Source organism: Triturus cristatus, chromosome 5_1, assembly GCF_964204655.1.
Source record: "Triturus cristatus chromosome 5_1, aTriCri1.1, whole genome shotgun sequence".
NCBI classification, from domain to species: domain Eukaryota; kingdom Metazoa; phylum Chordata; class Amphibia; order Caudata; family Salamandridae; genus Triturus; species Triturus cristatus.
In genome coordinates, this window is record NC_140587.1 from 64,025,282 (window position 1) to 64,049,920 (window position 24,639).

At 49.1% G+C, this 24,639-nt stretch overlaps 1 protein-coding gene across 1 annotated transcript in view; it reads left to right on the top strand.

Annotated features, from left to right (window-relative positions):
* LOC146830186 (prostate stem cell antigen-like) overlaps positions 1–24,639 on the top strand; it is a 108,545-nt gene that overhangs the window by 78,708 nt on the left and 5,198 nt on the right. The window contains exon 3 of the mRNA XM_085604024.1: positions 23,535–23,726. Within this exon, the coding sequence (XP_085460150.1) occupies positions 23,535–23,725 (191 nt within the window). The 3' untranslated portion in view covers position 23,726. The remainder of the gene's footprint in view (positions 1–23,534; positions 23,727–24,639) is intronic.

The following is a 24,639-nucleotide window of genomic DNA, read 5'->3' on the forward strand; positions in this document are numbered from 1 at the left end:
ACAAGGAGCATGGCGGACTTTGCACCGAAAAAAACAGTTTATTCTATTTTATACAACGCCAAAGGCAGAAGAGAGGCAGATACCATACGTGAAGTACCTGACACCGATAGAATGGGGGACTCGGTAGCGCCATCTGACGATTGGAAATGGCTTCCTGGTACGTTGAATAATCGGAAGAATTGACCGAACGGTTCAGAAATAAATAAAGTAGTAAATAACAATATACACATAATCTCATGGAATATAGCCGGAGCAAAAAGATTGCTGGAGGACGGTCTTGCTCCGGACGAATGGGACAACACCGACATATTTGCACTGCAAGAGACCTGGCTCCAGGAAGACATTGCACTGGCCGGATTTATTCACTACACGGTACCTGCGAAAAAAGGCAAAACCTTTGGCCGAGCAATTGGAGGTCTTTCAGTTTACGTGTCTACTGCCCTAAAAATCAATTCAGAACAACTTAAATCTCCAGATCCAAGCATTCAGCTTGTAAAATTATCCGGCCAAAATGCATGCGGCCACAAAACGACAATTTTGATCAATTACTACATTCAACCAAATCACCAAGCAAAAAAGATAAAAAATGATATGCTATGTAAGGAAATACTAAATTTACGAAGTACAGAGCCAACTTGGAACATTATATTAACAGGAGATTTCAATTCCAACCTGATATACACTCCAGAGGAAGATGAGATACTAACTGAAGAGAACACGCACTGGAATGTCCCTCAGCAGTTAAATGGAGCAATAAAGAGTCAAAAGGACAGCCTAGCCATACATCTGGTAACGGAGCTGGAGTACCTAGGCATGCGAGTTTTGAATGGCAGGACAGAGGAAGACAGACCTCCGAAAAAAACTTATTATGGGACATACACCCAATCAATACTGGACTTTACCATTGTTGCTCTTCAATTGATCCCCCTATTACTCACCTTCTACATAGAATATACACCAATGAGTGATCACGGGATGCAACATCTTAAACTCAACTTCTTTGCAGAAACACTTCAACCTGCCTATTCCCTACAGGGCCAACTAGGTACACTTAACCTAAAACGTATATACTGGAATAGCTTGAACGAAGTGAACTGGTTCGCAATAATAGAGGTCACATTGAAAGAGTTGGAAAGTGCAACAATGGACAAAATTCAAGCCTGGTCCCTTTTTATAGAGAAACTACAGACAAAAATGAAACCACTTAAAACAGGGGCTAAGAGAGAGAACCCAAGAAAGAAATTGCAGCTGGAGCTACAAGAACTAAGAAGGGTTTTGCGAAGAAGTCAAAAAAACCTGCAACTAAACACTAACGACCGGAGCTACTTGGAAACTTTTCTTGCTCAAAGAAAGTTATATAAAAAAAAGATTTGGGAGCATAAAAGGGAGACGAATGACGAATTCTGGATCAATTTGTTGGCCATCACTAAGCTCCGGGATTGAAATAAATTTTAGAAAATTATAAATCAGCTTATAAGACCGCGAAATGTATTAACATCAAACATCCAAGAAACTGAATGGGCAACTTTTTTGTCGTCAAAATTTACAGAAAACCCAACGAAGTCACTTGGGCAGCAATTTGTTTCGGGGGATCCCTATACGAACAATAGCAAAGATCAATGCCGTATCCACCCAACGACAATGGTCCCAAGGAATTCGGTACACCCCGCAACCACAGTTGGCGTCTACTCAGTTGAGGAGATAATCACCATTATTAGAAAGGGTAAAAGTAACGGGGCACCGGGACCAAACGGTATCCCGCAAATTGCCTTTAAACGAGCACCAGAATTTTGGGGTCCACCGCTAGAAAAACTATTTGCAGATGTTCAAAACTGTAATCGCATTCCTGAAAGTTGGAAAGGCTCTATCATCACGCCCATATATAAAGGAGGAGATAGAGCTAATCCTCTAAATTATCGTCTAATAACACTCCAGGACATAGAAGCTAAATATTTCGCTTCACTCCTTCTAAAAGATCTGGTAAATTGGGCAGAAGACAAAGTAATGATCCCAATTAACCAGACTGGATTCAGAGCTGGAATCGGAACTACGTCGAACATACTGTCAATAACCATGATAGCAGAAAAATGCCAGCACGCTAAACAGGATCTTAACCTCTGCTATATTGACCTGCAGGCGGCATTTGACAGTGTTGATCGCAAGCTACTATGGGCAAAGTTAAGAGGATGGGCCATACCGGAGGGGATACTTAGGGGCCTACTCTTGTTTTACTCTGAGACCTGGACACAAATCAAGCTAGGGGATGGGTCACATCTTTCAAGAAAAGTTTATACATTGATCGGATTAAAACAGGGTTGCGTCCTAGCACCACAACTATTTAACTTATTCATCTCTGACCTCTCAGGCAAATTAAACAACTGTAATGCTCATGCACCGAAACTTGGCAACCTCCAACTTACTCATATGGCTTATGCCGATGACATTGTGCTTCTGAGCCTAACCAAAGTGGGTCTGTCTAGACTATTAGCAGTAACATCAGAATTCTTGGAGGCAAACAACCTAGCTCTCAATCTGTCCAAGACAAAAATAATGTTAATAACCAACCGCCGATCTGCGCATCTTAATATCATGCTTGAAGGAAAACTCCTGGAAAGAGTATCAAATTACAAATATTTAGGATATTACATGGACGACAAACTGAACTTAAACGCTCAAAAACAATACATGACGCAAAGAGCAGGAGCTTTAATATTCGCTTTAAGTATACTTTCAAAAAAGCTGGAAGGTCCTTCGTTTACACCCCTATTGACAGTGATGGCCACCAAAGTTCTTCCTACCCTAGCGTATGCTAGTGTAGCAATGCACGGCAAGGACGCTGTTATTTTAAACAACCTCATCACAAAAATCTATAAGAAGGTCTTAAAACTACCAAGCTCAGCTTCACCTGCTCAGGTGCGCCTAGAATTTGGCGTAATGAATGAGTCACTGGGACGACTTTACAAAAGCGTCAGAGTATGGTACCGAATTAAAACGAACTCCACAAATAACACTATGAACCGATTTTTGTGGCAGGAATTAGAAAGCCAACAAAACTCAGCCGCTGTTAGAAATGGGATTTCTGGTTGGCTAAGGCTTGCGCCAAAGTCAGGCCGAAACCACCACTCTAGTCAGGGCAAGGAAGTTACACGCCAAAGATAACCCCTGCTCACCCCCTTGGTAGCTTGGCACGAGCAGACAGGCTTATCCCTGAGGCGATGTGTAAAGCGTTTGCGCACGCACCCAGCAACAACACCCAAGGCCCACCACAAAGGAAACTCCACACAAGGTATTATATAAAAATAACCTTTGTATTATACACAACACATTAGATAAAAACACACACTTTACAATGTGCCAACAGGCACGGGCAGAATTTACAAGGGATTATATATACAGGGGACAGGGCCACATGGACCACTGTCAGGAATTAGCACTCTTTAGAAATAGCACTTAGAACGTAGGAATAATATTTTAGAACGTAGCACATACAATCACTGTAGCACTAAAAATAGAGCATATAGCACACAACCAGTAACTACTGGTAACCAGAAAGTACCACCTACGCAACCCTAACCTCCTTTAGGAATATCACGCAGGGAACTAGGACCTTACTAGTACCACCTGTACTAAGGAGAAAACAACCACCTAAGTATCACTCTACCTGTAGGGGTCTAAGCACATAAACACATAATGCATAACATTCAGAGGTGTAAAGCAAAGCACATGACGCATAAACACATTCAGAGGTGCAGAAAAGGTACAATGGCGCCAAAACTCACATTAGCCACTACTGTGGCATTCCCTGGGCCAACTGGCCTAGTAGGGGCAAGGACGCCCTGCGTCCAGAAAAGTCAGGGCGCGCCGGCGCAGGCTGCGCAAGCCAGAACACCGAGGCCACAACCTAAACGTTGCAGTTGCCCACTAAGTGCTGGGCAACTGGAGAGATGCAGTGGCACCACTGTGCCTTGTTAAACAAATCTGGCGGGGGGTTGGAGCCTCTCCTGGGCTCTAACCACGCAAAATGCCCCCTAGAGCCTCGCAGGCTCCAAACAACTCTGTGGGGCAAGGTGGGAGTGGCCCGCTGCCATCTGGGGCCACTCAATCACAAGAGAAATGCCCCCGTCGTTGGAGCTTCCTGAGCGCTCTGAACATTCATGCCCCCTGAGCCTCGCAGGCTCTAAACAATAATGTGCCCCTTGAGCCTCGCAGGCTCTAAATAATAATATGCCCCTTCGTTGGAGTCCGCACAGGGGACTCGTCAACAATTAATGCCCCCGAAAGCGTGGGAGCCTCGTGGGCTCTGCACCAACTGTGCCCTGTTGTTTGGAGTGCACTAGCGCTGTCCGCCGGCACACAATGCCCCCAACAATTGGATTGGAGCCCCACTCACCGGGACTCCTGCAGGGGCATCTCACTCATGGAGGCAGCAGCATGCACGGGGCTCACTTCTTCGCTGGCAGGCTCCTGCTGATCCTCCTGCTCCGCGTCTCCTTACTTCGGGGCCATACGCGAGGATCCCACCGTCACCGGGGAGCCTCGCTAGGACCAGCGACACTTCTTGAGCTTCTGGCTCGGCCTTGGCACTGGAGCGCGGGGTAGGCTCCCGTCAGCTCCTTCCTTCAGTACCACGGCCTCCCTCAGTCACGGCGTTCTCCGGCACCGGCGAAGGCGGGGTAGGCTCCCGCCCTTCCACTTCCGGTTGTCCCGGAGGCCCGCCCTCGGCCGCCTGACTTCCTGTGAGCCCGGCCGCGGCGGTGATTTAAAAACTCGGCAATAAGAGGGGTAGGCTCCCTCTGCAGGTGCGATATACGGCGGGGTGGGCACCCGCCGTAAAAATAAACAAATAAGCGGGGTGGGCACCCGCAAGCACACCACAATGCGGGGTGGGCACCCGCCAATTAAATCACGGCAAATAAGCAGGGTGGGCACCTGCGACAGCACCAGTATGCGGGGTAGGCACCCGCTATCAGCAATAAAGCGCTCCTGGCGCTGAGGGCAGAGGTGGAAGCGCTTTCTGCGCTAAAGGAGAGTCCAGCGCTCCCAGGCGCTGGAGGCTTCAGCAAAAGTCCCAAATCAAGTGCTCCTAGCGCTGAAAGTAAAAATGAAAGCGCTTCCAGGCGCTTTGGGGGGAATAAAAGAAAAAGAGAAGGTCCAGCAAAGTTTTAGGAAGGGGGCAAGGCTGGGCCAGGGGCCAGCTCACTGGGCCCTCCAGGGCAGGGAGGCAGTCCCAAGTGGCGGTTCCTCCTAGCCTCCAGCAGCAGCAGCCCCCTCCTGTCAGGCTCCAAAAAGCAGAACAGTTTCTGTGGGGACACAGCCCCATTTTTATACAGGCAAACCCTTTGTTCTGGGTTCAGGGTGAGGGGGAAAACCAGTCGCAGCTGGTTGGGGAGCACCCTTGATGTGCTCAGCCCCTCACTCTATTCACTGGAAGGGCTAGGGTCGTCAGTCGCACCACAGGGGGCGGGGCCAGCATTGTGTTTGGAAAACCCTGTCCTATTCAGGACCCAGGTGGACTCCTCCCACCCATCTAGCTGCTGATCTCCCCATTCACCACTGGGTGACTCATCCTGACACTGGGGAATCCCTAGCCCGTCACATGACATGACCAGCCAATCACGCGACAGACACACTGCACACAGAAGTGCCCACTTCTAGAAGTGGCACTTCCACACTAGGTACATACACGCCGCACACATCATCGCGCAGCATTCACTCCCACGAGTCCGCACATACCAAACTCGGGCCTGCACACCCCACGCATCAGGAACTACTAGGGACACATACATTCCCCATGCATTCCTATGGGAGGGCAGGCCTATCTCACCACATGCACTCAGAGCACGCACGCACTTTACCCTGGGACACAGGGAAAGTGCGCAGAAACCAAACAATCACCACACCAAGTCACCAGTAAAAATCAAAAAAGTTCAGGGGTGAACCTGCCAGAAGGGCCAAGTCCAACACAACCCCCTTCCAGCCAAAACGCAGGGCAGCCCAATCACCACCGTGATGGACTTCCCTGCTTGGGGCGATAGAACACGGACGCGGGCCCGCAACTGCAGGGACACCCTCCGATTCTACGCCACGGCGAACCCATGGAATTCTTTCTAACACCACTGTCTGGACCAACTGGGCTACCCCACTGGTACTCCCAAGTTGTCCGCGGCCAAGACCAGGCCCTAGGCCACCCAGGTGCCACCGGTCTTTGCCTAATCACAGAGTGGGGGGTAGTAACCCCTGGCACATAGCGGCCATTCTCCACTCTTCCTCTCTGAAAGACAGGACTAGACTGCCACTGGTTCTCCAGCCTAGGGTCTACACCCTCAGGCGGACCAGGAGTCTCAGGGAAGGCTCTCCTCCCCCTACCTCTTCTCCTAGGGTTCCTCCTCCTCTGGCGAGGGTTACACCTAGAACGCCATTCCAACCCAGGGTTTAACCCCTCAGGTTGTACCGGGGGCAGAGGTGGGCTCTCCCACCCTCTGCACCCCCTTCCAGAACCCTGCTCCCTACCAACTGGGGCGGTACCTCTGGAAGAAGAACTGGTCGGGACGCTGATTACAGACGTCCCACCCTTCAGGTCAGGCTGATCCCGAACCTGGCCTTCCAACCTCCGGCCTAGAACCTTTGGTGGAATAATTGCCTGGCACTCCAGGACTTCTGGGGATCTCCACTCCATCCCCCTGAGGCTATCAAATGACACGTATGTCGAGCGACTGTCTGTCTGGCGCTGATCTCCCGTCCCCTGTCCACCTGACAGTGCGCGGAGATCCCCCAGAACAGAAGTCGTGTCACCCTGGTCACTACACGGGAACCTAGCCCAACTGGGAAGTCCCTGACCCACCGGCTCTTCCACTGGGGAACTCATCCCCCAATCACTCACGCTGGACTCCTGTACCCTCCCTACCGGAGCGGTACCGCCAGACTCCAGAACCACAGGAGCCCTGGTTACAGGTGCCCCAGGTCCTCCACTCACTAAGAGATCTTCCTCAAGTGGACTAACAGGACAGCCTAGGTCCCCAACTTGGTGTTCCCTCATGAAACCATCCAAGTCCTGAGGCAGAGTTTCGGGCGTCTGGGGACCCTCGGTCACCCCCTCACTCCTGCTCCACTGAGCCAGGCAGCGAGCCCCTACACCCTCCTCGCTATCCTGGGACCTAGCTGGGCTACACTGAGCCTCCTCCACCACGCTGGGCTGGAGGATCTCTGACCCACTATTGTTGGAATCACTCACTAATGACACTAGAGAACCTCTGGCCCTTTCCCAGCGGTCTGCTTCCTCTGCAAGTTCAAATGGACAAAAAGAGTTATACCTCAACAGGTGTTGGCGCAACCCTGGAGAACAACTACTGAGCATCTGCTCCTTGATAATCATATTTAGTACTCCATCCAAATCCTGCTCCGGGTTAAAAACCAACCAGTCCACCAGGGCATCATGACATTCCTCCACAGCCTCCTCCCAAGACTGGTGAGACAGCTTCTTACTGCCCCTGAACTTCAACCTACATTCCTCCTCTCGGGAACAAGGTACCACACTCGGGGAACTGGGACTGGGACTCTCTATACTGCACTTTATATTGCTGCCCCCCCTGGACTCCACCCTCACTGGGGAATCCAGAAAACTACCACTGCGCTCAGGGGACAGGGAAAGGGGTGAGGCGCTATCTTCTACGCTGGACCCAGCAAGGGACTCCCTACCTACGGGGTCCTCACTCTCTACTGGCGTCCAGGTACTGTCATCTTCTTCTGAGTCATCAGGGCTCCCCACAGACCCACCACCCTCCAGGTGTGAGGCCCGGGCCCTTTCTTCCTCACTGCGCTCACGTTTCCATTCATCTGCTTGCCATCCAATCATGTAGTTCCTCAATTCGTACACAATGTCTGACTCTCTCACCCCTATGTTTCTTTCTCTACAGAACCTTTCCAACTCCTGCATACTGTAATAAACTAGATCACTGAGATCAAAAGCAGGCTCCATTCTGGCAGACGTTCTAGAGAAAAGATCACACAGGGAACCTAGGGGTCTGAGTTTAACAGGAGTACACAATTCACAAAAAGATTCAGCAAGCTCTCTAACCCAGAGAACTCACACTCACTTGCCTAGTGCCACTCACCACTCATCCACACACAACCCTCCCCTCGGACTGGTAAGGCAGTTTCTACCACCCCTGATTCCTCAACCTGACCACCACGTGACACAGGTACCAACTCTGGGCGCAGGGCGGGGGACAAATGTACAGGACACTATTACGCTGCCACCACTGGATCCCACCCTCTGGTGAATCCAGAAACACAATGCACTAAGGGGGATGATCTACCCTCCCGAGCTAGGGACACCTAACTCACAGTGCACAAAAACACATTTCCAAAGAAATGACAATTAAAAACAAACTTAGAACAATAATCCCTATACCATGTGATTTATCTAAATGCAGAGTTTTGTAGTGCGGCCAGTTGCCGCTGCGGTACAGCGCAAACGCAAGTCCAAATCCCACCGCTGATCACCAATGTTAGAAATGGGATTTCTGGTTGGCTAAGGCTTGCGCCAAAGTCAGGCAGAAACCACCACTCTAGTCAGGGCAAGGAAGTTACACGCCAAAGATAACCCCTGCTCACCCCCTTGGTAGCTTGGCACGAGCAGACAGGCTTATCCCTGAGGCGATGTGTAAAGCGTTTGCGCACGCACCCAGCAACAACACCCAAGGCCCACCACAAAGGAAACTCCACACAAGGTATTATATAAAAATAACCTTTGTATTATACACAACACATTAGATAAAAACACACACTTTACAATGTGCCAACAGGCACGGGCAGAATTTACAAGGGATTATATATACAGGGGACAGGGCCACATGGACCACTGTCAGGAATTAGCACTCTTTAGAAATAGCACTTAGAACGTAGGAATAATATTTTAGAACGTAGCACATACAATCACTGTAGCACTAAAAATAGAGCATATAGCACACAACCAGTAACTACTGGTAACCAGAAAGTACCACCTACGCAACCCTAACCTCCTTTAGGAATATCACGCAGGGAACTAGGACCTTACTAGTACCACCTGTACTAAGGAGAAAACAACCACCTAAGTATCACTCTACCTGTAGGGGTCTAAGCACATAAACACATAATGCATAACATTCAGAGGTGTAAAGCAAAGCACATGACGCATAAACACATTCAGAGGTGCAGAAAAGGTACAATGGCGCCAAAACTCACATTAGCCACTACTGTGGCAGTCCCTGGGCCAACTGGCCTAGTAGGGGCAAGGACGCCCTGCGTCCAGAAAAGTCAGGGCGCGCCGGCGCAGGCTGCGCAAGCCAGAACACCGAGGCCACAACCTAAACGTTGCAGTTGCCCACTAAGTGCTGGGCAACTGGAGAGATGCAGTGGCACCACTGTGCCTTGTTAAACAAATCTGGCGGGGGGTTGGAGCCTCTCCTGGGCTCTAACCACGCAAAATGCCCCCTAGAGCCTCGCAGGCTCCAAACAACTCTGTGGGGCAAGGTGGGAGTGGCCCGCTGCCATCTGGGGCCACTCAATCACAAGAGAAATGCCCCCGTCGTTGGAGCGCCCTGAGCGCTCTGAACATTCATGCCCCCTGAGCCTCGCAGGCTCTAAACAATAATGTGCCCCTTGAGCCTCGCAGGCTCTAAATAATAATATGCCCCTTCGTTGGAGTCCGCACAGGGGACTCGTCAACAATTAATGCCCCCGAAAGCGTGGGGGCCTCGTGGGCTCTGCACCAACTGTGCCCTGTTGTTTGGAGTGCACTAGCGCTGTCCGCCGGCACACAATGCCCCCAACAATTGGATTGGAGCCCCACTCACCGGGACTCCTGCAGGGGCGTCTCACTCATGGAGGCAGCAGCATGCACGGGGCTCACTTCTTCGCTGGCAGGCTCCCGCTGATCCTCCTGCTCCGCGTCTCCTTACTTCGGGGCCATACGCGAGGATCCCACCGTCACCGGGGAGCCTCGCTAGGACCAGCGACACTTCTTGAGCTTCTGGCTCAGCCTTGGCACTGGAGCGCGGGGTAGGCTCCCGTCAGCTCCTTCCTTCAGTACCGCGGCCTCCCTCAGTCACGGCGTTCTCCGGCACCGGCGAAGGCGGGGTAGGCTCCCGCCCTTCCACTTCCGGTTGTCCCGGAGGCCCGCCCTCGGCCGCCTGACTTCCTGTGAGCCCGGCCGCGGCGGTGATTTAAAAACTCGGCAATAAGAGGGGTAGGCTCCCTCTGCAGGTGCGATATACGGCGGGGTGGGCACCCGCCGTAAAAATAAACAAATAAGCGGGGTGGGCACCCGCAAGCACACCACAATGCGGGGTGGGCACCCGCCAATTAAATCACGGCAAATAAGCAGGGTGGGCACCTGCGACAGCACCAGTATGCGGGGTAGGCACCCGCTATCAGCAATAAAGCGCTCCTGGCGCTGAGGGCAGAGGTGGAAGCGCTTTCTGCGCTAAAGGAGAGTCCAGCGCTCCCAGGCGCTGGAGGCTTCAGCTAAAGTCCCAAATCAAGTGCTCCTAGCGCTGAAAGTAAAAATGAAAGCGCTTCCAGGCGCTTTGGGGGGAATAAAAGAAAAAGAGAAGGTCCAGCAAAGTTTTAGGAAGGGGGCAAGGCTGGGCCAGGGGCCAGCTCACTGGGCCCTCCAGGGCAGGGAGGCAGTCCCAAGTGGCGGTTCCTCCTAGCCTCCAGCAGCAGCAGCCCCCTCCTGTCAGGCTCCAAAAAGCAGAACAGTTTCTGTGGGGACACAGCCCCATTTTTATACAGGCAAACCCTTTGTTCTGGGTTCAGGGTGAGGGGGAAAACCAGTCGCAGCTGGTTGGGGAGCACCCTTGATGTGCTCAGCCCCTCACTCTATTCACTGGAAGGGCTAGGGTCGTCAGTCGCACCACAGGGGGCGGGGCCAGCATTGTGTTTGGAAAACCCTGTCCTATTCAGGACCCAGGTGGACTCCTCCCACCCATCTAGCTGCTGATCTCCCCATTCACCACTGGGTGACTCATCCTGACACTGGGGAATCCCTAGCCCGTCACATGACATGACCAGCCAATCACGCGACAGACACACTGCACACAGAAGTGCCCACTTCTAGAAGTGGCACTTCCACACTAGGTACATACACGCCGCACACATCATCGCGCAGCATTCACTCCCACGAGTCCGCACATACCAAACTCGGGCCTGCACACCCCACGCATCAGGAACTACTAGGGACACATACATTCCCCATGCATTCCTATGGGAGGGCAGGCCTATCTCACCACATGCACTCAGAGCACGCACGCACTTTACCCTGGGACACAGGGAAAGTGCGCAGAAACCAAACAATCACCACACCAAGTCACCAGTAAAAATCAAAAAAGTTCAGGGGTGAACCTGCCAGAAGGGCCAAGTCCAACAGCCGCTAATAAATATCTGACTTGTGCACTGGAGCAAACATGCACCGCCAAACTTTGGGACAAAAACCTGCCATATATCTCCTTTAAACAGGCACTAAATAAGGGGGCCAAATTTCACTCATTAATTACAGACAAAGCCATCTTTTCAGACCGCTCCCATTCTTGGTCCGTAATTAACAGTTATAAAAAACTCACCCCGGCTGCCTATTTAGAAACAACATATTCGGTTCTCATTAAAAAGAGGCTGATGGCCCTGAGATTCGGTAAATTACCAACTCTGGCAGACGAACCGGTCTGGAAACGACCAGACTCAGATGTCTGACGACTATGTGGCACTACAAAAGAAAATTTAATCCACATCGTATGCCACTGTAAGACTCTGAACCAGGAGCGTATGTACTTTTTAAAGAACATTTTTAGGGCCAAGAGACTACGCACCTGCAGGTCTGCCATTATTGGTGCTCTGGAAACATCCCCCATAATTAACTGCAAGCTGATAAAGTTCCTGATAGCCTTTGAAAAGCGTTTGAAAGCAATATGAAATTTTAAAACAAAAAGGCTTTTTATATTAATGATTGCCTTACTGACGTGCAATTGTTAAAGTTCTTGTTTTCCTTAGAAATTTTGCCTTTTAAACTATACCTTAAAAACATTTTTTTACTCGTTTTATTGTAAAGGATAATTTTTCTTTTTAATCATTTGTTACGGTTTTAAGTAACTAAACAATAAAGTTTATCATATTATCATTCAAAACATGTCAATTGTGTAAAGTATTGTGATTCCCAAGGGACCAAAATGTTTTTCGTTTTGGGTTCCAAAGTACTTACAGGTCTCTGAGTGTGGGGACACCTTTAGTATTGAGGTCTGTTAGTTTGCCTTGGGTGCACCAATACTGTTTCTTTCAGGGTAAACAAGAGGTGGCATGACTTCATTGTATTGCTGTGCTCAACTGTTCCCAGACACTAGCTTCTCAGTATATTTCTCATTCAAGTTTTGGGCTGGTGTGTCCTATTTTTCCTTGTGTCCAAGTGGCAGGGTGGGTCTACCAACTGGGGAGTACAGGGCTTACATATGTGCGGAGTAATCTAGATGTTACTCATGATGCATTGCCTGATATGCACTGTGACCTATTGGTTTTGTACTCATGTGTCAGATGTATACAGGTGACTGATTTTTTTCTGTATCTTCACCTTGCCCTCAGCATCATCATTGGAAACCGAGGGAGACACCTGCACGTACCTGGAGGAGGGACCCAGCACCAGTGCCACCAGTGCTGGCGAGTCTGCGGGAGCCAGTGGCACGGAGGGCGAGGGGAGTCAATCGGAGGACCTGACTGGTGGCGAGCCCAACTACGACGCAGACGGGTCAGAGGCTGACCTCATCGAGGGGGCGGAGGCTGCTACAACACCTGGCAGCAGCCCAACATCTGTCCCCGCCTCCTCCATGCCCATCACCGCCCTCCCAGTTGCTCCGGTCCCTTCTGTCCGGGCAGGGCACCACCATGTCTCCTTCGGGACAGGCACCACACCCCCTGCCCCTGTCACCCCTGTCTCCCCTGCTGCCCTCAGTGCAGAGTCTGTGGACATACAGCGGCAGTTGCAGGTTGGGCAGACATCGCTGCTGAATGTCCTCCATGGCCACACCACACTGCTGACACAGATGGTGTCGTTCATGGAGGGCATGTCAGCAACGATATCTGACCAACGCAGGTTTCTGCGGTCCATGGACTCTTCACTGGCGGCAGCAGTGAGTCTCCTGCAGTGCTTTGTCCCCCCCTACCCCAGCCTCATCCACAGTTCCCACTCCCATACCTGTCCCATGCACACCCAGACATTTCCAAGCACGCACCCCACCAGACACAGGCAGCACACCACCAAGTAAGGGCAAGCGCACACCGCCTGGCACGCACACTCAGGGGGATGTAGGCACACCCACTGGGTCTGGGGCAAAAAGACATACATGCAGCCACAGTCTGAGTCCGCAGGCCTCACAACCCAGTCCCTCCAAAAGCACTCCCCTTGGCTCCCCTGCCAAACTGTCACTCAAAGAGGTCTACATGGCTGAGCTGGCCCTCAGCCCCACTGTGACACCACCCCGCAAGCGGGCCAGGAAGTCCCCGGGCAGGGGAGTTGAGTCCCCCCAATGTCCACCCCCTCCCCCAAGAGCGCTGCACCCCGTCCCTCGCCCCCCCCCCTCCGTTGGGCCTGGGGTTTCTTCCGGTGCAGGGGTTACTCTGAACGCCCTGGCAGAAGTGTGCAGCGCCGAGCTCACCTCCACCTTTGGCGCTGCCCTACCCCCTGTGGTGGAGACGTCCACCCCTGCACCCACCACACCTACCCTTCCCCCTCCTGTCCCTGCGGTGCCTGGTCCTTCCCCACATGATGCCCCCCCCCGGTCGACGAACCTGAGGGTTCCACTGTGCAGGCAAGATAGGGGAGACGCGTGCCCATGTGTCCCCCAAAGGACTTCTATTATGGACTGGCCATTGGCCTTTGTTCATAGTGTGATTTACTATTTTTTTTTAATGCTGAATAAAGCATTTTATTTTTACTTTGAACACTATTGCATTTCAGGTATTGATGTTGGTGCTGAGGCTCCAGGAGTTGGTGTTGTGGTAATGTGTTATGGTTCTGAGAAATGTTCTAGTCTGATGGTCATGAGGTGGACCATGGTATCTGCGTGCCATCACAAGGTCCCTGCAAAGAATCATTGGTAGTGTGTGTTATTTTGGTTTTGAGACATTGTCCCAAGGAGTGTTCCTTCCTCTGTGGCACCTGACATCTTCCCTGCAAAGAGTTGCACAATTGTTGTGCTGACCTGTGTCTACATCTCCTTTGTTGGTGACAGATCCCTTCAACTATGGCCATGCCTGCTCAGCAATGTCTCCGGCTGCATCGTCTGTGCCATCCTTGCTAGTCACTGTACTTGTGTATTGAGTATGTTGAAATGCCTTCATGGAGAAATTCTCCCTTTTCAGCACTATGCATGTGTGTAATCCTGGCCTAGCACACATATGGGACTTGTTCTGACTCACAATTGTGGGCATTGTATCTGTGGGAACTCCACCCTATTCCTTCCATGAGAGACAACATCTTGGTGGCTGTCCCAGCACCTGTACATTTCTATCAGTCCTGGGATGTGTGTGACAGTGTGTGCTCCCTTTGGCTCTCTTAGTTTAGTAGGCAGTGACATGACTATACAGTCTTGTGGCATGATCTCAGTGTGTGTATTGTGCTGCGTCCGCCAGGGGTGGGTATGCATGTGTTATTTGTCCTCACACCCACATGTGGTGTGTCATGCAGTGGGGGAAAGACATCCATCCTCCTGGGAGTGGGACACTGCTGTCAGTGATGTGTTGTTATGGCACTATCATCATAGTCAAAAATTAGGGATGCGTACATACACCCATGGAGTTGTGGTCATCTGATAATGATGTACACCCCCCATGTCACTGTCCACTGCTGGGAGTCCGCTTCAGCCACCCCTCATATTGCAGGCCACTGCTGGTAGTCATATACACCCACCCTTCACATGTCTGTCCACTGCTGGTAGTGATATGCACCCACCCCCATGTCTCTGTCCACTAATTGGGAGTCCTCTACACCCACCCATATATGTCTGTACACTGCTGGGAGTCCTCTGCACCCACCCCTCACATGTCTGTCCACTGGTGGTAGTGATATGCACCCACCACCATGTCTCTGTCCACTGGTGGTAGTGATATGCACCCACCCCCATGTCTCTGTCCACTGCTGGGAGTCCTCTTCAGCCACCCCTCATATTGCAGGTCACTGCTGGTAGTCATATACACCCACCCCTCACATGTCTGTCTACTGGTGGTAGTGATATGCACCCACCCCCATGTCTCTGGCCACTGCTGGGAGTGATATGCACCCACCCCCATGTCTATGTCCACTGCTGGTAGTGATATGCACCCACCCACATATGTCTGTCCACTGCTGGGAGTGATATGCACCCACCCCCATGTCTATGTCCACTGCTGGTAGTGATATGCACCCACCCCTATGGCTCTGTCCACTGCTGGGAGTCCTTTGCACCCACCCTCATGTGTCTGTCCACTGCTGGGAGTGATATGCACCCACCCCCATGTCTCTGTCCACTGCTGGTAGTGATATGCACCCACCACCATGTCTCTGTCCACTGCTGGGAGTCATATACACCCACCCCTCACATGTCTGTCCACTGCTGGGAGTACTCTGCACCCACCCTTCACATGTCTGTCCACTGCTGGGAGTCCTCTTCAGCCACCCCTCATATTGCAGGCTACTGCTGGGAGTCATATACACCCACCCCTCACATGTCTGTCCACTGCTGGTAGTGATATGCACCCACCCCCAGGTCTCTGTCCACTGCTGGTAGTCATTCACACCCACCCCTCACATGTCTGTCCACTGCTGGGAGTACTCTGCACCCACCCACATATGTCTGTCCACTGCTGGGAGTCCTCTGCACCCACCCCTCACATGTCTGTCCACTGTTGGGAATCCTATGCATCCACCCACCCACCCCCTTGGTGCAGTACACTGCTGTCCTGGGCCTACACACACACCAATATAAAGGTAATATGCTGCACCAGGCCGTAAGCCAACATTTGTGGCGTGTGTAAGCCTTGCATCCCAAATGTACTGGTGCCGTAGGGGTACGTGTGATACGGACCGTACCCCCCGCATTCATAGGGTGTGTATGGTCCATACCACGCGTACCCCTACGGCCCCAATCCAATAGTGATACGGCCCGTACCATGCTATGAATGTGTGGGTACGGTCCATATCACTATAGTAGTGGTGCCGTAGGAGTACGCGTGGTACGGCCCGTACACATGCTCTGAGAGCATGTGTACGGTCCGTACCACGCGTACCCCTACGGCACCACTAAAATAGTGATACGGACCGTACACACGCTCTGAGAGCGTGTGTATGGGCCGTACCACGCGTACCCTACGGCACCACTACTATAGTGATATGGGCCGTACACACGCTCTGAGAGCTTGTGTACGGTCCGTACCACGCGTACCCCTACGGCCCCACTACAATAGTGATATGGACTGTACCCATGCTATGGATGTGTGAGTATGGTGCATATCACTATTGTAGTGTTGCTGTAGGTGTACGCGTACACGTCCACTTCCATTGTTGCGGTACGCAGGGATTGGTGGACACGCCCCCTGAAGTGACCAGACCCTGGAGGTAATGTATGTCCTCAACATTGTAGGTTTTAATTTGGGTAGGAGGTATGTTTCCTGCCCCTCACCCCCCCTTGGCCCCTGGGTGTTGTTCTAACCTTCTGCGGCGTGTGCGCCGGGTTCGGTGCACTAGGTCGTAGGCTAAGAGGGCCGGGATGACACGTAGGATGGGGTCCATGTCTGTCCGTCACGTACCGGGGCTCCGTTTTCGCATCGGACTCAGTTTTCCGGTATTTTTGGGCTGCCATAAAAAAAATAGCTGTGCGGAGTGACGTAGGAACGATTCGTACTTGCTGGTCCGTATAACGCTGCCTGACTCCGTACGGACGTCGCGTACGCGCTGTCCAGGATCAGACTAGTAGGTATTTTTTAGCCGTACGGTGTTTTTTACATTTCGTACTTGCTGGATTGTACGGTGGATTTCCCGGGTACGAGTCGTACGGAGAATACGCTCCGTACGACGATTCGTACCCAGGTTTTACAGGATTGGAATCGGCACCTTAATAATTAATTAATTATAAATACCAATAAATATATTTTTTAAATGAATTACCTATTAATAATTAACAACCAATTAATTTTCAATACCAAAAATTTATAAATACAAATAATACCAATTAATAATTAATTAATAATAAATTAATTATCAAGATACAAAAACAAAAATAGTTTTAATAATTAATTCTTTACAATTAAATTACTTCCCACCATATTCCCCTATAAACCCACAACCCGCTACAAATAATAAATTAATACAATTAACATAATTATCAATTAAACAATTAATATAAATTAATTACCAATTAATACAAATTAATCACCAATTAATAATTAATCAACAACCAATTAATTTTCAATACCAAAAATTGATAAATAATGAAAAAATACCAATTAATAATTAACAGTAAATTAATTATCAATACACAAAAACATTTTCAATAATTACTTAATTATAAGTAAATTACTTCCCACCCTTTTACCCTATAAACCCGCAACACGCTCCAAATAATAAATTAATACAATTAATATAATGATCAATTCATCAATTAATACAAATTAATTATCAATTAATAAAAAATAATTACCAATTATTAATAATTAATTACCAATTAATAATTAATTACAATAAATTTATTATCAATACCAATTAATAATTACTTAATCACAATTAAATTACTTCCCACCCTATTCCCCTATAAACCCACAACCCACTACAGAGGTAAAACGCAAAATAAAATTAAAAATAATTAATAATTCCTAAAAATGTTTATTTAATGTACTATAATTAAATTACTTCCCACCCTAATCCCCTAGAAACCCACAACCCGCTATGGAATTAAATGACACAAAAATTAAATAACATAAAATTCATTACTTTAAAAATATTCAAACATACATTCCAAAATTAATACATACTTTTAACACATATACTAACACTTAAAACACTATAAAAAATTTGATATTTTTAACAACTATATTATGACTGTCGATATTACTTACTTCTATATTATGTAAATCGATATTTCTTACCTGATTTTCGACATTCTGCACCACTATATTATGGCAATTCGATATTCTGTCCATTCTATATTAAAAACTCGATATTCTGTCCAGTCGATATTTTTTTTTTCGATATTATGACTGTTTACCAGCAAATATATCTGCCTACAGTTTTGAGACTACGTTTTTCAAGCATTTGATGACATCATCTTGGGTTTGCGGACAACATGAAGAATTCTTTGAAAATCCACTACTGGATTGATAAAATTGGCAGGTCAATAATAAGAAAGGATGTGGCTTAATGGCTAGAGCGGCCGACTGTGAAGCTGCGGAAGCAGACTCGAGTCTGGGTGTCGGCTCAGCTTCCTGTGATTCTGGGCAAATTAATGTGTCCTAATGTAACGTAACTGGTGCTCATGTAAAGCGATTTGATACCTTCGGGTCGAGTTTGCGCTATAAAAAACTGCAAGAAAAAAAATAGATTAATTTCTAGCACTATATATCAATATTGATCAGCAGATCAGGTAAGCAAAGGAAAATGACCAAACCTCACCTGGTGTGATTTGTGGGATTTGGTTTAGATGTAAATGTCATTACTACAGAAGGGCTCTGAGAAGTAAACAAAGTCCTCTTTCACAGATCTGTATTGTAATTGGCAGACAAAGGGTTTTTGCAGCAGGGAACTGGGCCTTCTTGCCTTTTGGACAAGATAAATATGCAAACTTGTTGCACTAGATCTCAAACAACATTCCTGGATGTCAGGAAATATGATTTCCACATTCCTGACTAATATTCTCTCAGTGTCAGTATTGACTAAAAACGTTGTCTAGTCAGAGGATTATGGCTTGTGTCCTGAAAATCTTTTTATCTGCCCTCAATGAGGTGAGTTAATTTGGCCCAGTCCATGGGAAAGACTGTGTACAGGACTCACTGGATGTTCAGTGTCAGTAAAAAGGTTTTGTATTATAGGGTGAATGGGGTTTCCCTAAAGATGTGAAATGTAGATAATACCTTTGAGACTGTGGGTGGGAAGTGTTCAGCTGAACAAAGGTCAGAGCTATTTCTACATTTGTTGAGAGCTAACTGAGGACCACAGTGAACTGAACCCAGATTTAGAGTGAGTGAGTGCTATGTTGAAAGCTAACTGAGGACCACAGTGAATGGAGCTCGGATTTAGGATGAGGCTGCGCTCAGTCTAAGAAGGCTCTGGGCTGTGTCGATGTTTATTGAGAGACATGTGAGAGCCACAGCAGGGTGAGCTCTTAGAACGGGTAGGGAAGCGCTCAGTTTTACAAGGGTCTGAGCTGAGTTATGTTAAGAGTTGGGTGAGGCCTTCAGTGGTGTGTTCACAGAGTTTAAATGGCGGAGTGCTCATTCAAGAAGGGTCTGAGCTGTGTTCATGTGTGCCAAGCTGAAGATTCAAATGGTGTGCTCTTGGACAAAAGCTCCTTTCAACTGCTTGGCATAGCACATCATTCAGGGAGTTCAGTGACGCTGCCGACTTCTTCAGACATGGTCCTCATAAGAGATGCCGTTTTAAGTCCCTAAAGGGACAACTTCCTTTGCTCTCAATAGCTATTAAAAGACAGAAACCAAGGCACAGTGTTAAGGAGAGCCGTAAACACTTACCTGTCGAAACATGTCGCCTCATAGGAGAGACAATTATAGAATTAATAACTATTGAATGTAAGGGCATCAAACGACACAAAGACTAATGTGTGCCCTATTATGTTTCAGCATAGCCTCTTGTAAACTCCCCGCAACAAAAGGACACCACATTTTTTTCTAAGGTTGGTCCTAACTAATTTTAATTGGTAATGCGGTAAGCTATCACTGGCTCCAGTAACTAAAATATTTTAAAACATATATGACTGTACCTCCCTTTACTTTCACTTTTTGAACAGAAGCATTTATCTTTAACCAGTGGCAGATTCTTAAAATTTTCTATTATTGAAGAATGGCTTTTGATGCTCTTTCATGTGAAATATGCATATCTGTATCTGCCTCTGAAATGTGTTGCCCTGGTGGTTTTATTGCTAGTAGAAGTACAATATACTTGTTCATAGTGCATTTTAGATTTTAAAATGCATGATGTTGTTTGCATGATATGACTAGGGTGGTGCTTACAATGTATGTCTTCACTTGAATGGAGCAGCCCCCTTTATAGGCCTTACTAGTGCTCCAGGGTTTACATATGGGGCAGAGTTAGAGGAGGGTGTGTCAAACCCATGTGATCAGGAGGAGTTTCTTAGGAGGTTTGATGTCAATGGTAGAGATTAGGATGAGACTGAGATTGATCTGTAGATATGAGACAAGTTCTCAAGGTCTCCTCGTGGGCCTTATCTGGAGCCCACATCTCCAAAAATTTGCCCATTTCTGGTGGGCTAGTCTGGGGCATGATGAAGAGGTCTAGATTATTGTGTACAGCTCTGTTCATTTTGTGGTAACTTTTCTTAAATATTTTGTTTAGTTCCTGATATGAAGTCTAAGGTAGTGTATCCAATACTGAAGGCCTCATTTGAAATATTTGACTTATTCTGAATGTTCCATTTACAGAAAGATAAATTTAACTTCGGGGTATTGTAGAGAAAAGTTTCCAAAATTATGAACGGTTTGAGTCACTTCCTGTATGGAAAAGGGTCAAATACACAACTATGTATACTTTAGAGCATGGAGTAGCAGGTAAATACCAACCCTCTGAGGGTTAGACGTCACAGTGACAGCCGGCTTGGCTTTCAGGTGACAGGACACTTTTGGGTTAGAGGTCTCTGTATTAGCTATTGTGGGAGTCACATGTTAAAGAATGCCAGGGTTAGGGGTCTCGGTATCAGCTGGCTGGTTGCTCAGGTGAGTGAAGACCCCTATTGTCACAACACAGCTGCAGCTGGCTGGGGGGCTCAGCTTACAGAATGCACCCAGTGTTAGAGGCCATACATTTACCTGGCTGGAGGGGTCAGATGATAGAATGCCCCCCAGGGTTAGATGACTGAGGCCACATATAGAACGCTCCCAAGAATAGGGTCAGAGCATCAGTCGTTGTGTCACCCGGGTCACAGAACACTCCCAGGCTTAGATGACAGGGGCCGCAGATAGAACGCTCCCAAGGTCAGGGCCAGAGCATCAGTCGTTGTGTCACCCGGGTCACAGAACACTCTCTGGATTAGAGCATAGAGGTCACAGACTCGGCCATGAGAGCCCAGGTGAAATAACGCCCCTAGCGTCACAGGACACACCAACAGGTGTCGGGAGGGGGTGGGGGTCAGCTCATAGAATGCACCCTGTGTTTTAGGCTTCATTTCTAGCAGGCTGGGCGGGTCAGGTGGAAGAACACTCCCAGGCTTAGATGACAGGGGCCGCAGATAGAACGCTCCCAAGCTCAGGGCCAGAGCATCAGTCGTTGTGTCACCCGGGTCACAGAACACTCCCAGGCTTAGATGACAGGGGCCGCAGATAGAACGCTCCCAAGGTCAGGGCCAGAGCATCAGTCGTTGTGTCACCCGGGTCACAGAACACTCTCTGGATTAGATGACTGAGGCCGCAGATAGAACGCTCCCAAGGTCAGGGCCAGAGCATCAGTTGTTGAGTCACCCGGGTCATAGAACACTCTCTGGATTAGATGACTGAGGCCGCAGATAGAACACTCCCAAGAATAGGGTCAGAGCATCAGTTGTTGTGTCACCCGGGTCACAGAACACTCTCTGGATTAGAGCATAGAGGTCACAGACTCGGTCATGAGAGCCCAGGTGAAATAACGCCCCTAGCGTCACAGGACACACCAACAGGTGTCGGGAAGGGGTGGGGGTCAGCTCATAGAATGCACCCTGTGTTTTAGGCTTCCTTTCTAGCAGGCTGGGCGTGTCAGGTGGAAGAACACTCCCAGGCTTAGATGACAGGGGCCGCAGATAGAACGCTCCCAAGCTCAGGGCCAGAGCATCAGTCGTTGTGTCACCCGGGTCACAGAACACTCCCAGGCTTAGATGACAGGGGCCGCAGATAGAACGCTCCCAAGGTCAGGGCCAGAGCATCAGTCGTTGTGTCACCCGGGTCACAGAACACTCCCAGGCTTAGATGACAGGGGCCGCAGATAGAACGCTCCCAAGGTCAGGGCCAGAGCATCAGTCGTTGTGTCACCCGGGTCACAGAACACTCTCTGGATTAGAGCATAGAGGTCACAGACTCGGCCATGAGAGCCCAGGTGAAATAACGCCCCTAGCGTCACAGGACACACCAACAGGTGTCGGGAGGGGGTGGGGGTCAGCTCATAGAATGCACCCTGTGTTTTAGGCTTCATTTCTAGCAGGCTGGGCGGGTCAGGTGGAAGAACACTCCCAGGCTTAGATGACAGGGGCCGCAGATAGAACGCTCCCAAGCTCAGGGCCAGAGCATCAGTCGTTGTGTCACCCGGGTCACAGAACACTCCCAGGCTTAGATGACAGGGGCCGCAGATAGAACGCTCCCAAGGTCAGGGCCAGAGCATCAGTCGTTGTGTCACCCGGGTCACAGAACACTCCCAGGCTTAGATGACAGGGGCCGCAGATAGAACGCTCCCAAGGTCAGGGCCAGAGCATCAGTCGTTGTGTCACCCGGGTCACAGAACACTCTCTGGATTAGAGCATAGAGGTCACAGACTCGGCCATGAGAGCCCAGGTGAAATAACGCCCCTAGCGTCACAGGACACACCAACAGGTGTCGGGAAGGGGTGGGGGTCAGCTCATAGAATGCACCCTGTGTTTTAGGCTTCATTTCTAGCAGGCTGGGCGGGTCAGGTGGAAGAACAGTCCCAGGCTTAGATGACAGGGGCCGCAGATAGAACGCTCCCAAGGTCAGGGCCAGAGCATCAGTTGTTGAGTCACCCGGGTCACAGAACACTCTCTGGATTAGATGACTGAGGCCGCAGATAGAACGCTCCCAAGGTCAGGGCCAGAGCATCAGTTGTTGTGTCACCCGGGTCACAGAACACTCTCTGGATTAGAGCACATAGGTCATGGACTCAGTCATGGGAGCTCAGGTGATAAAAAACACTCGGGGATAGATGATGCACAATTAGATCAGGGGTCATGGCTCCTGGTTACAGCGTGTGGTATAGGCTATCTGAGAACTCTTGTGTGACATCAAATGTTGTTATTGTAGTAAGTGCAGTGTGTGTATGCAACTGCCCACAGAATTGGTGCAAAAAAAGGGACAACAGTGTTAAATCAGGGCTGGTTTGGAAAATGGGCACATAAGAGGGTAATGCAGAGACAAAGGTGATACTGAAGACCAAGCAGAGTGAAGCTGATAAGCAGAGGTTAAGATATGCCATTGACTTGCACTAACAGCCTCCCAAGGGGTGTCAGACTCTGTCTACCTCCTGTGTTTCTCTGTTCATTGATTCTGTAATACTGACCTTTGAGAACATTTTGAATAATCCTTGTACTTCTTCACAGGGGCTTCGTACATCAGCAAGAGCTGTGTGTCATCCTGCTCAGAGGGCTCGGCCTCTCTTGCAGGTGCAACAGCTAAAGTTACCTGCTGCAGCACTGACCTGTGCAATGGAGCGAGCAGTGCGAAGATCAGCTACACGCTGCTCTCCCTGGCAGCGGGCATCAGCGCCCTCGTGGTCAGAGCTGTGCTTTGAGGTGAGGATCTCAGAACTGTTTACCTTTCACAGACTCACATGGGCTCCAGGTGGGGCACCTTAACCATGGGGTAACTGCAGAACCCCTGGGGCTTTTTGATATGTGAAGCCCTCCAGTAGTAGGCGGCTGGACCTTTTTGTCAATATCCAAGAGGTTTCAGCTGCTTCTGCTACCAAATGCCTTCTTCATCAATGGATTTAAATCTGGGGATGTGTCAAAATCCATTGGAGTTGCATGGAATGCCTCCCTAGGGCTGAATAACAAAAGACAGAGATTTGTGCTGCATTGCGTTACTACAGAATTTTGACGGAACTTGGAGCCACGCAAAGTGTTGTGTAGTGCAAATGTGACGCAACCTTCTCATAAATAACTTTCTATGTCTTAGCTTTGCTGACCTACACTGGTCTAGAAACCTCTTAAACAAACATTAACCTTCTATATCTGAGCTCTGTTAAACTCTACGGATCCTTTAAACCTTTTAAAGATGCCCTAAACTATCTCGGATCTCTGCTCTGCCAAGAAACAGTCACTCACCTATCTCTGATCTCTGCTGCGCTCTCCTAACCCTCCACAACTCAAATTGGCACTTACCTTTCTTCTGCGAGCTCAGCTTAGCTTGCTTGCTCTTTGAAACTTCTTAAGGTGCTACATACCATTGATTTCATGACTGTACTCAGGGCTCCTGCTCTTACAAACCACTTCAAGAGACACTAACTAATTTCAGGGCTCTTTCCTGCATTAAAGGGACACTACACTTATTTCTGAGTTCTGCTAAGCTCCCCTGCTCCTCCATTTCTCCTAAAGTGGCATTAACCCTCTGTATCTCAGTTGTACTCTGCTCACCAGCTCCCACCAATCTGGACCAATAACCGTCCAACTATCAGCTCTCTTCAGCTAGCCTCCTTTTATGAAC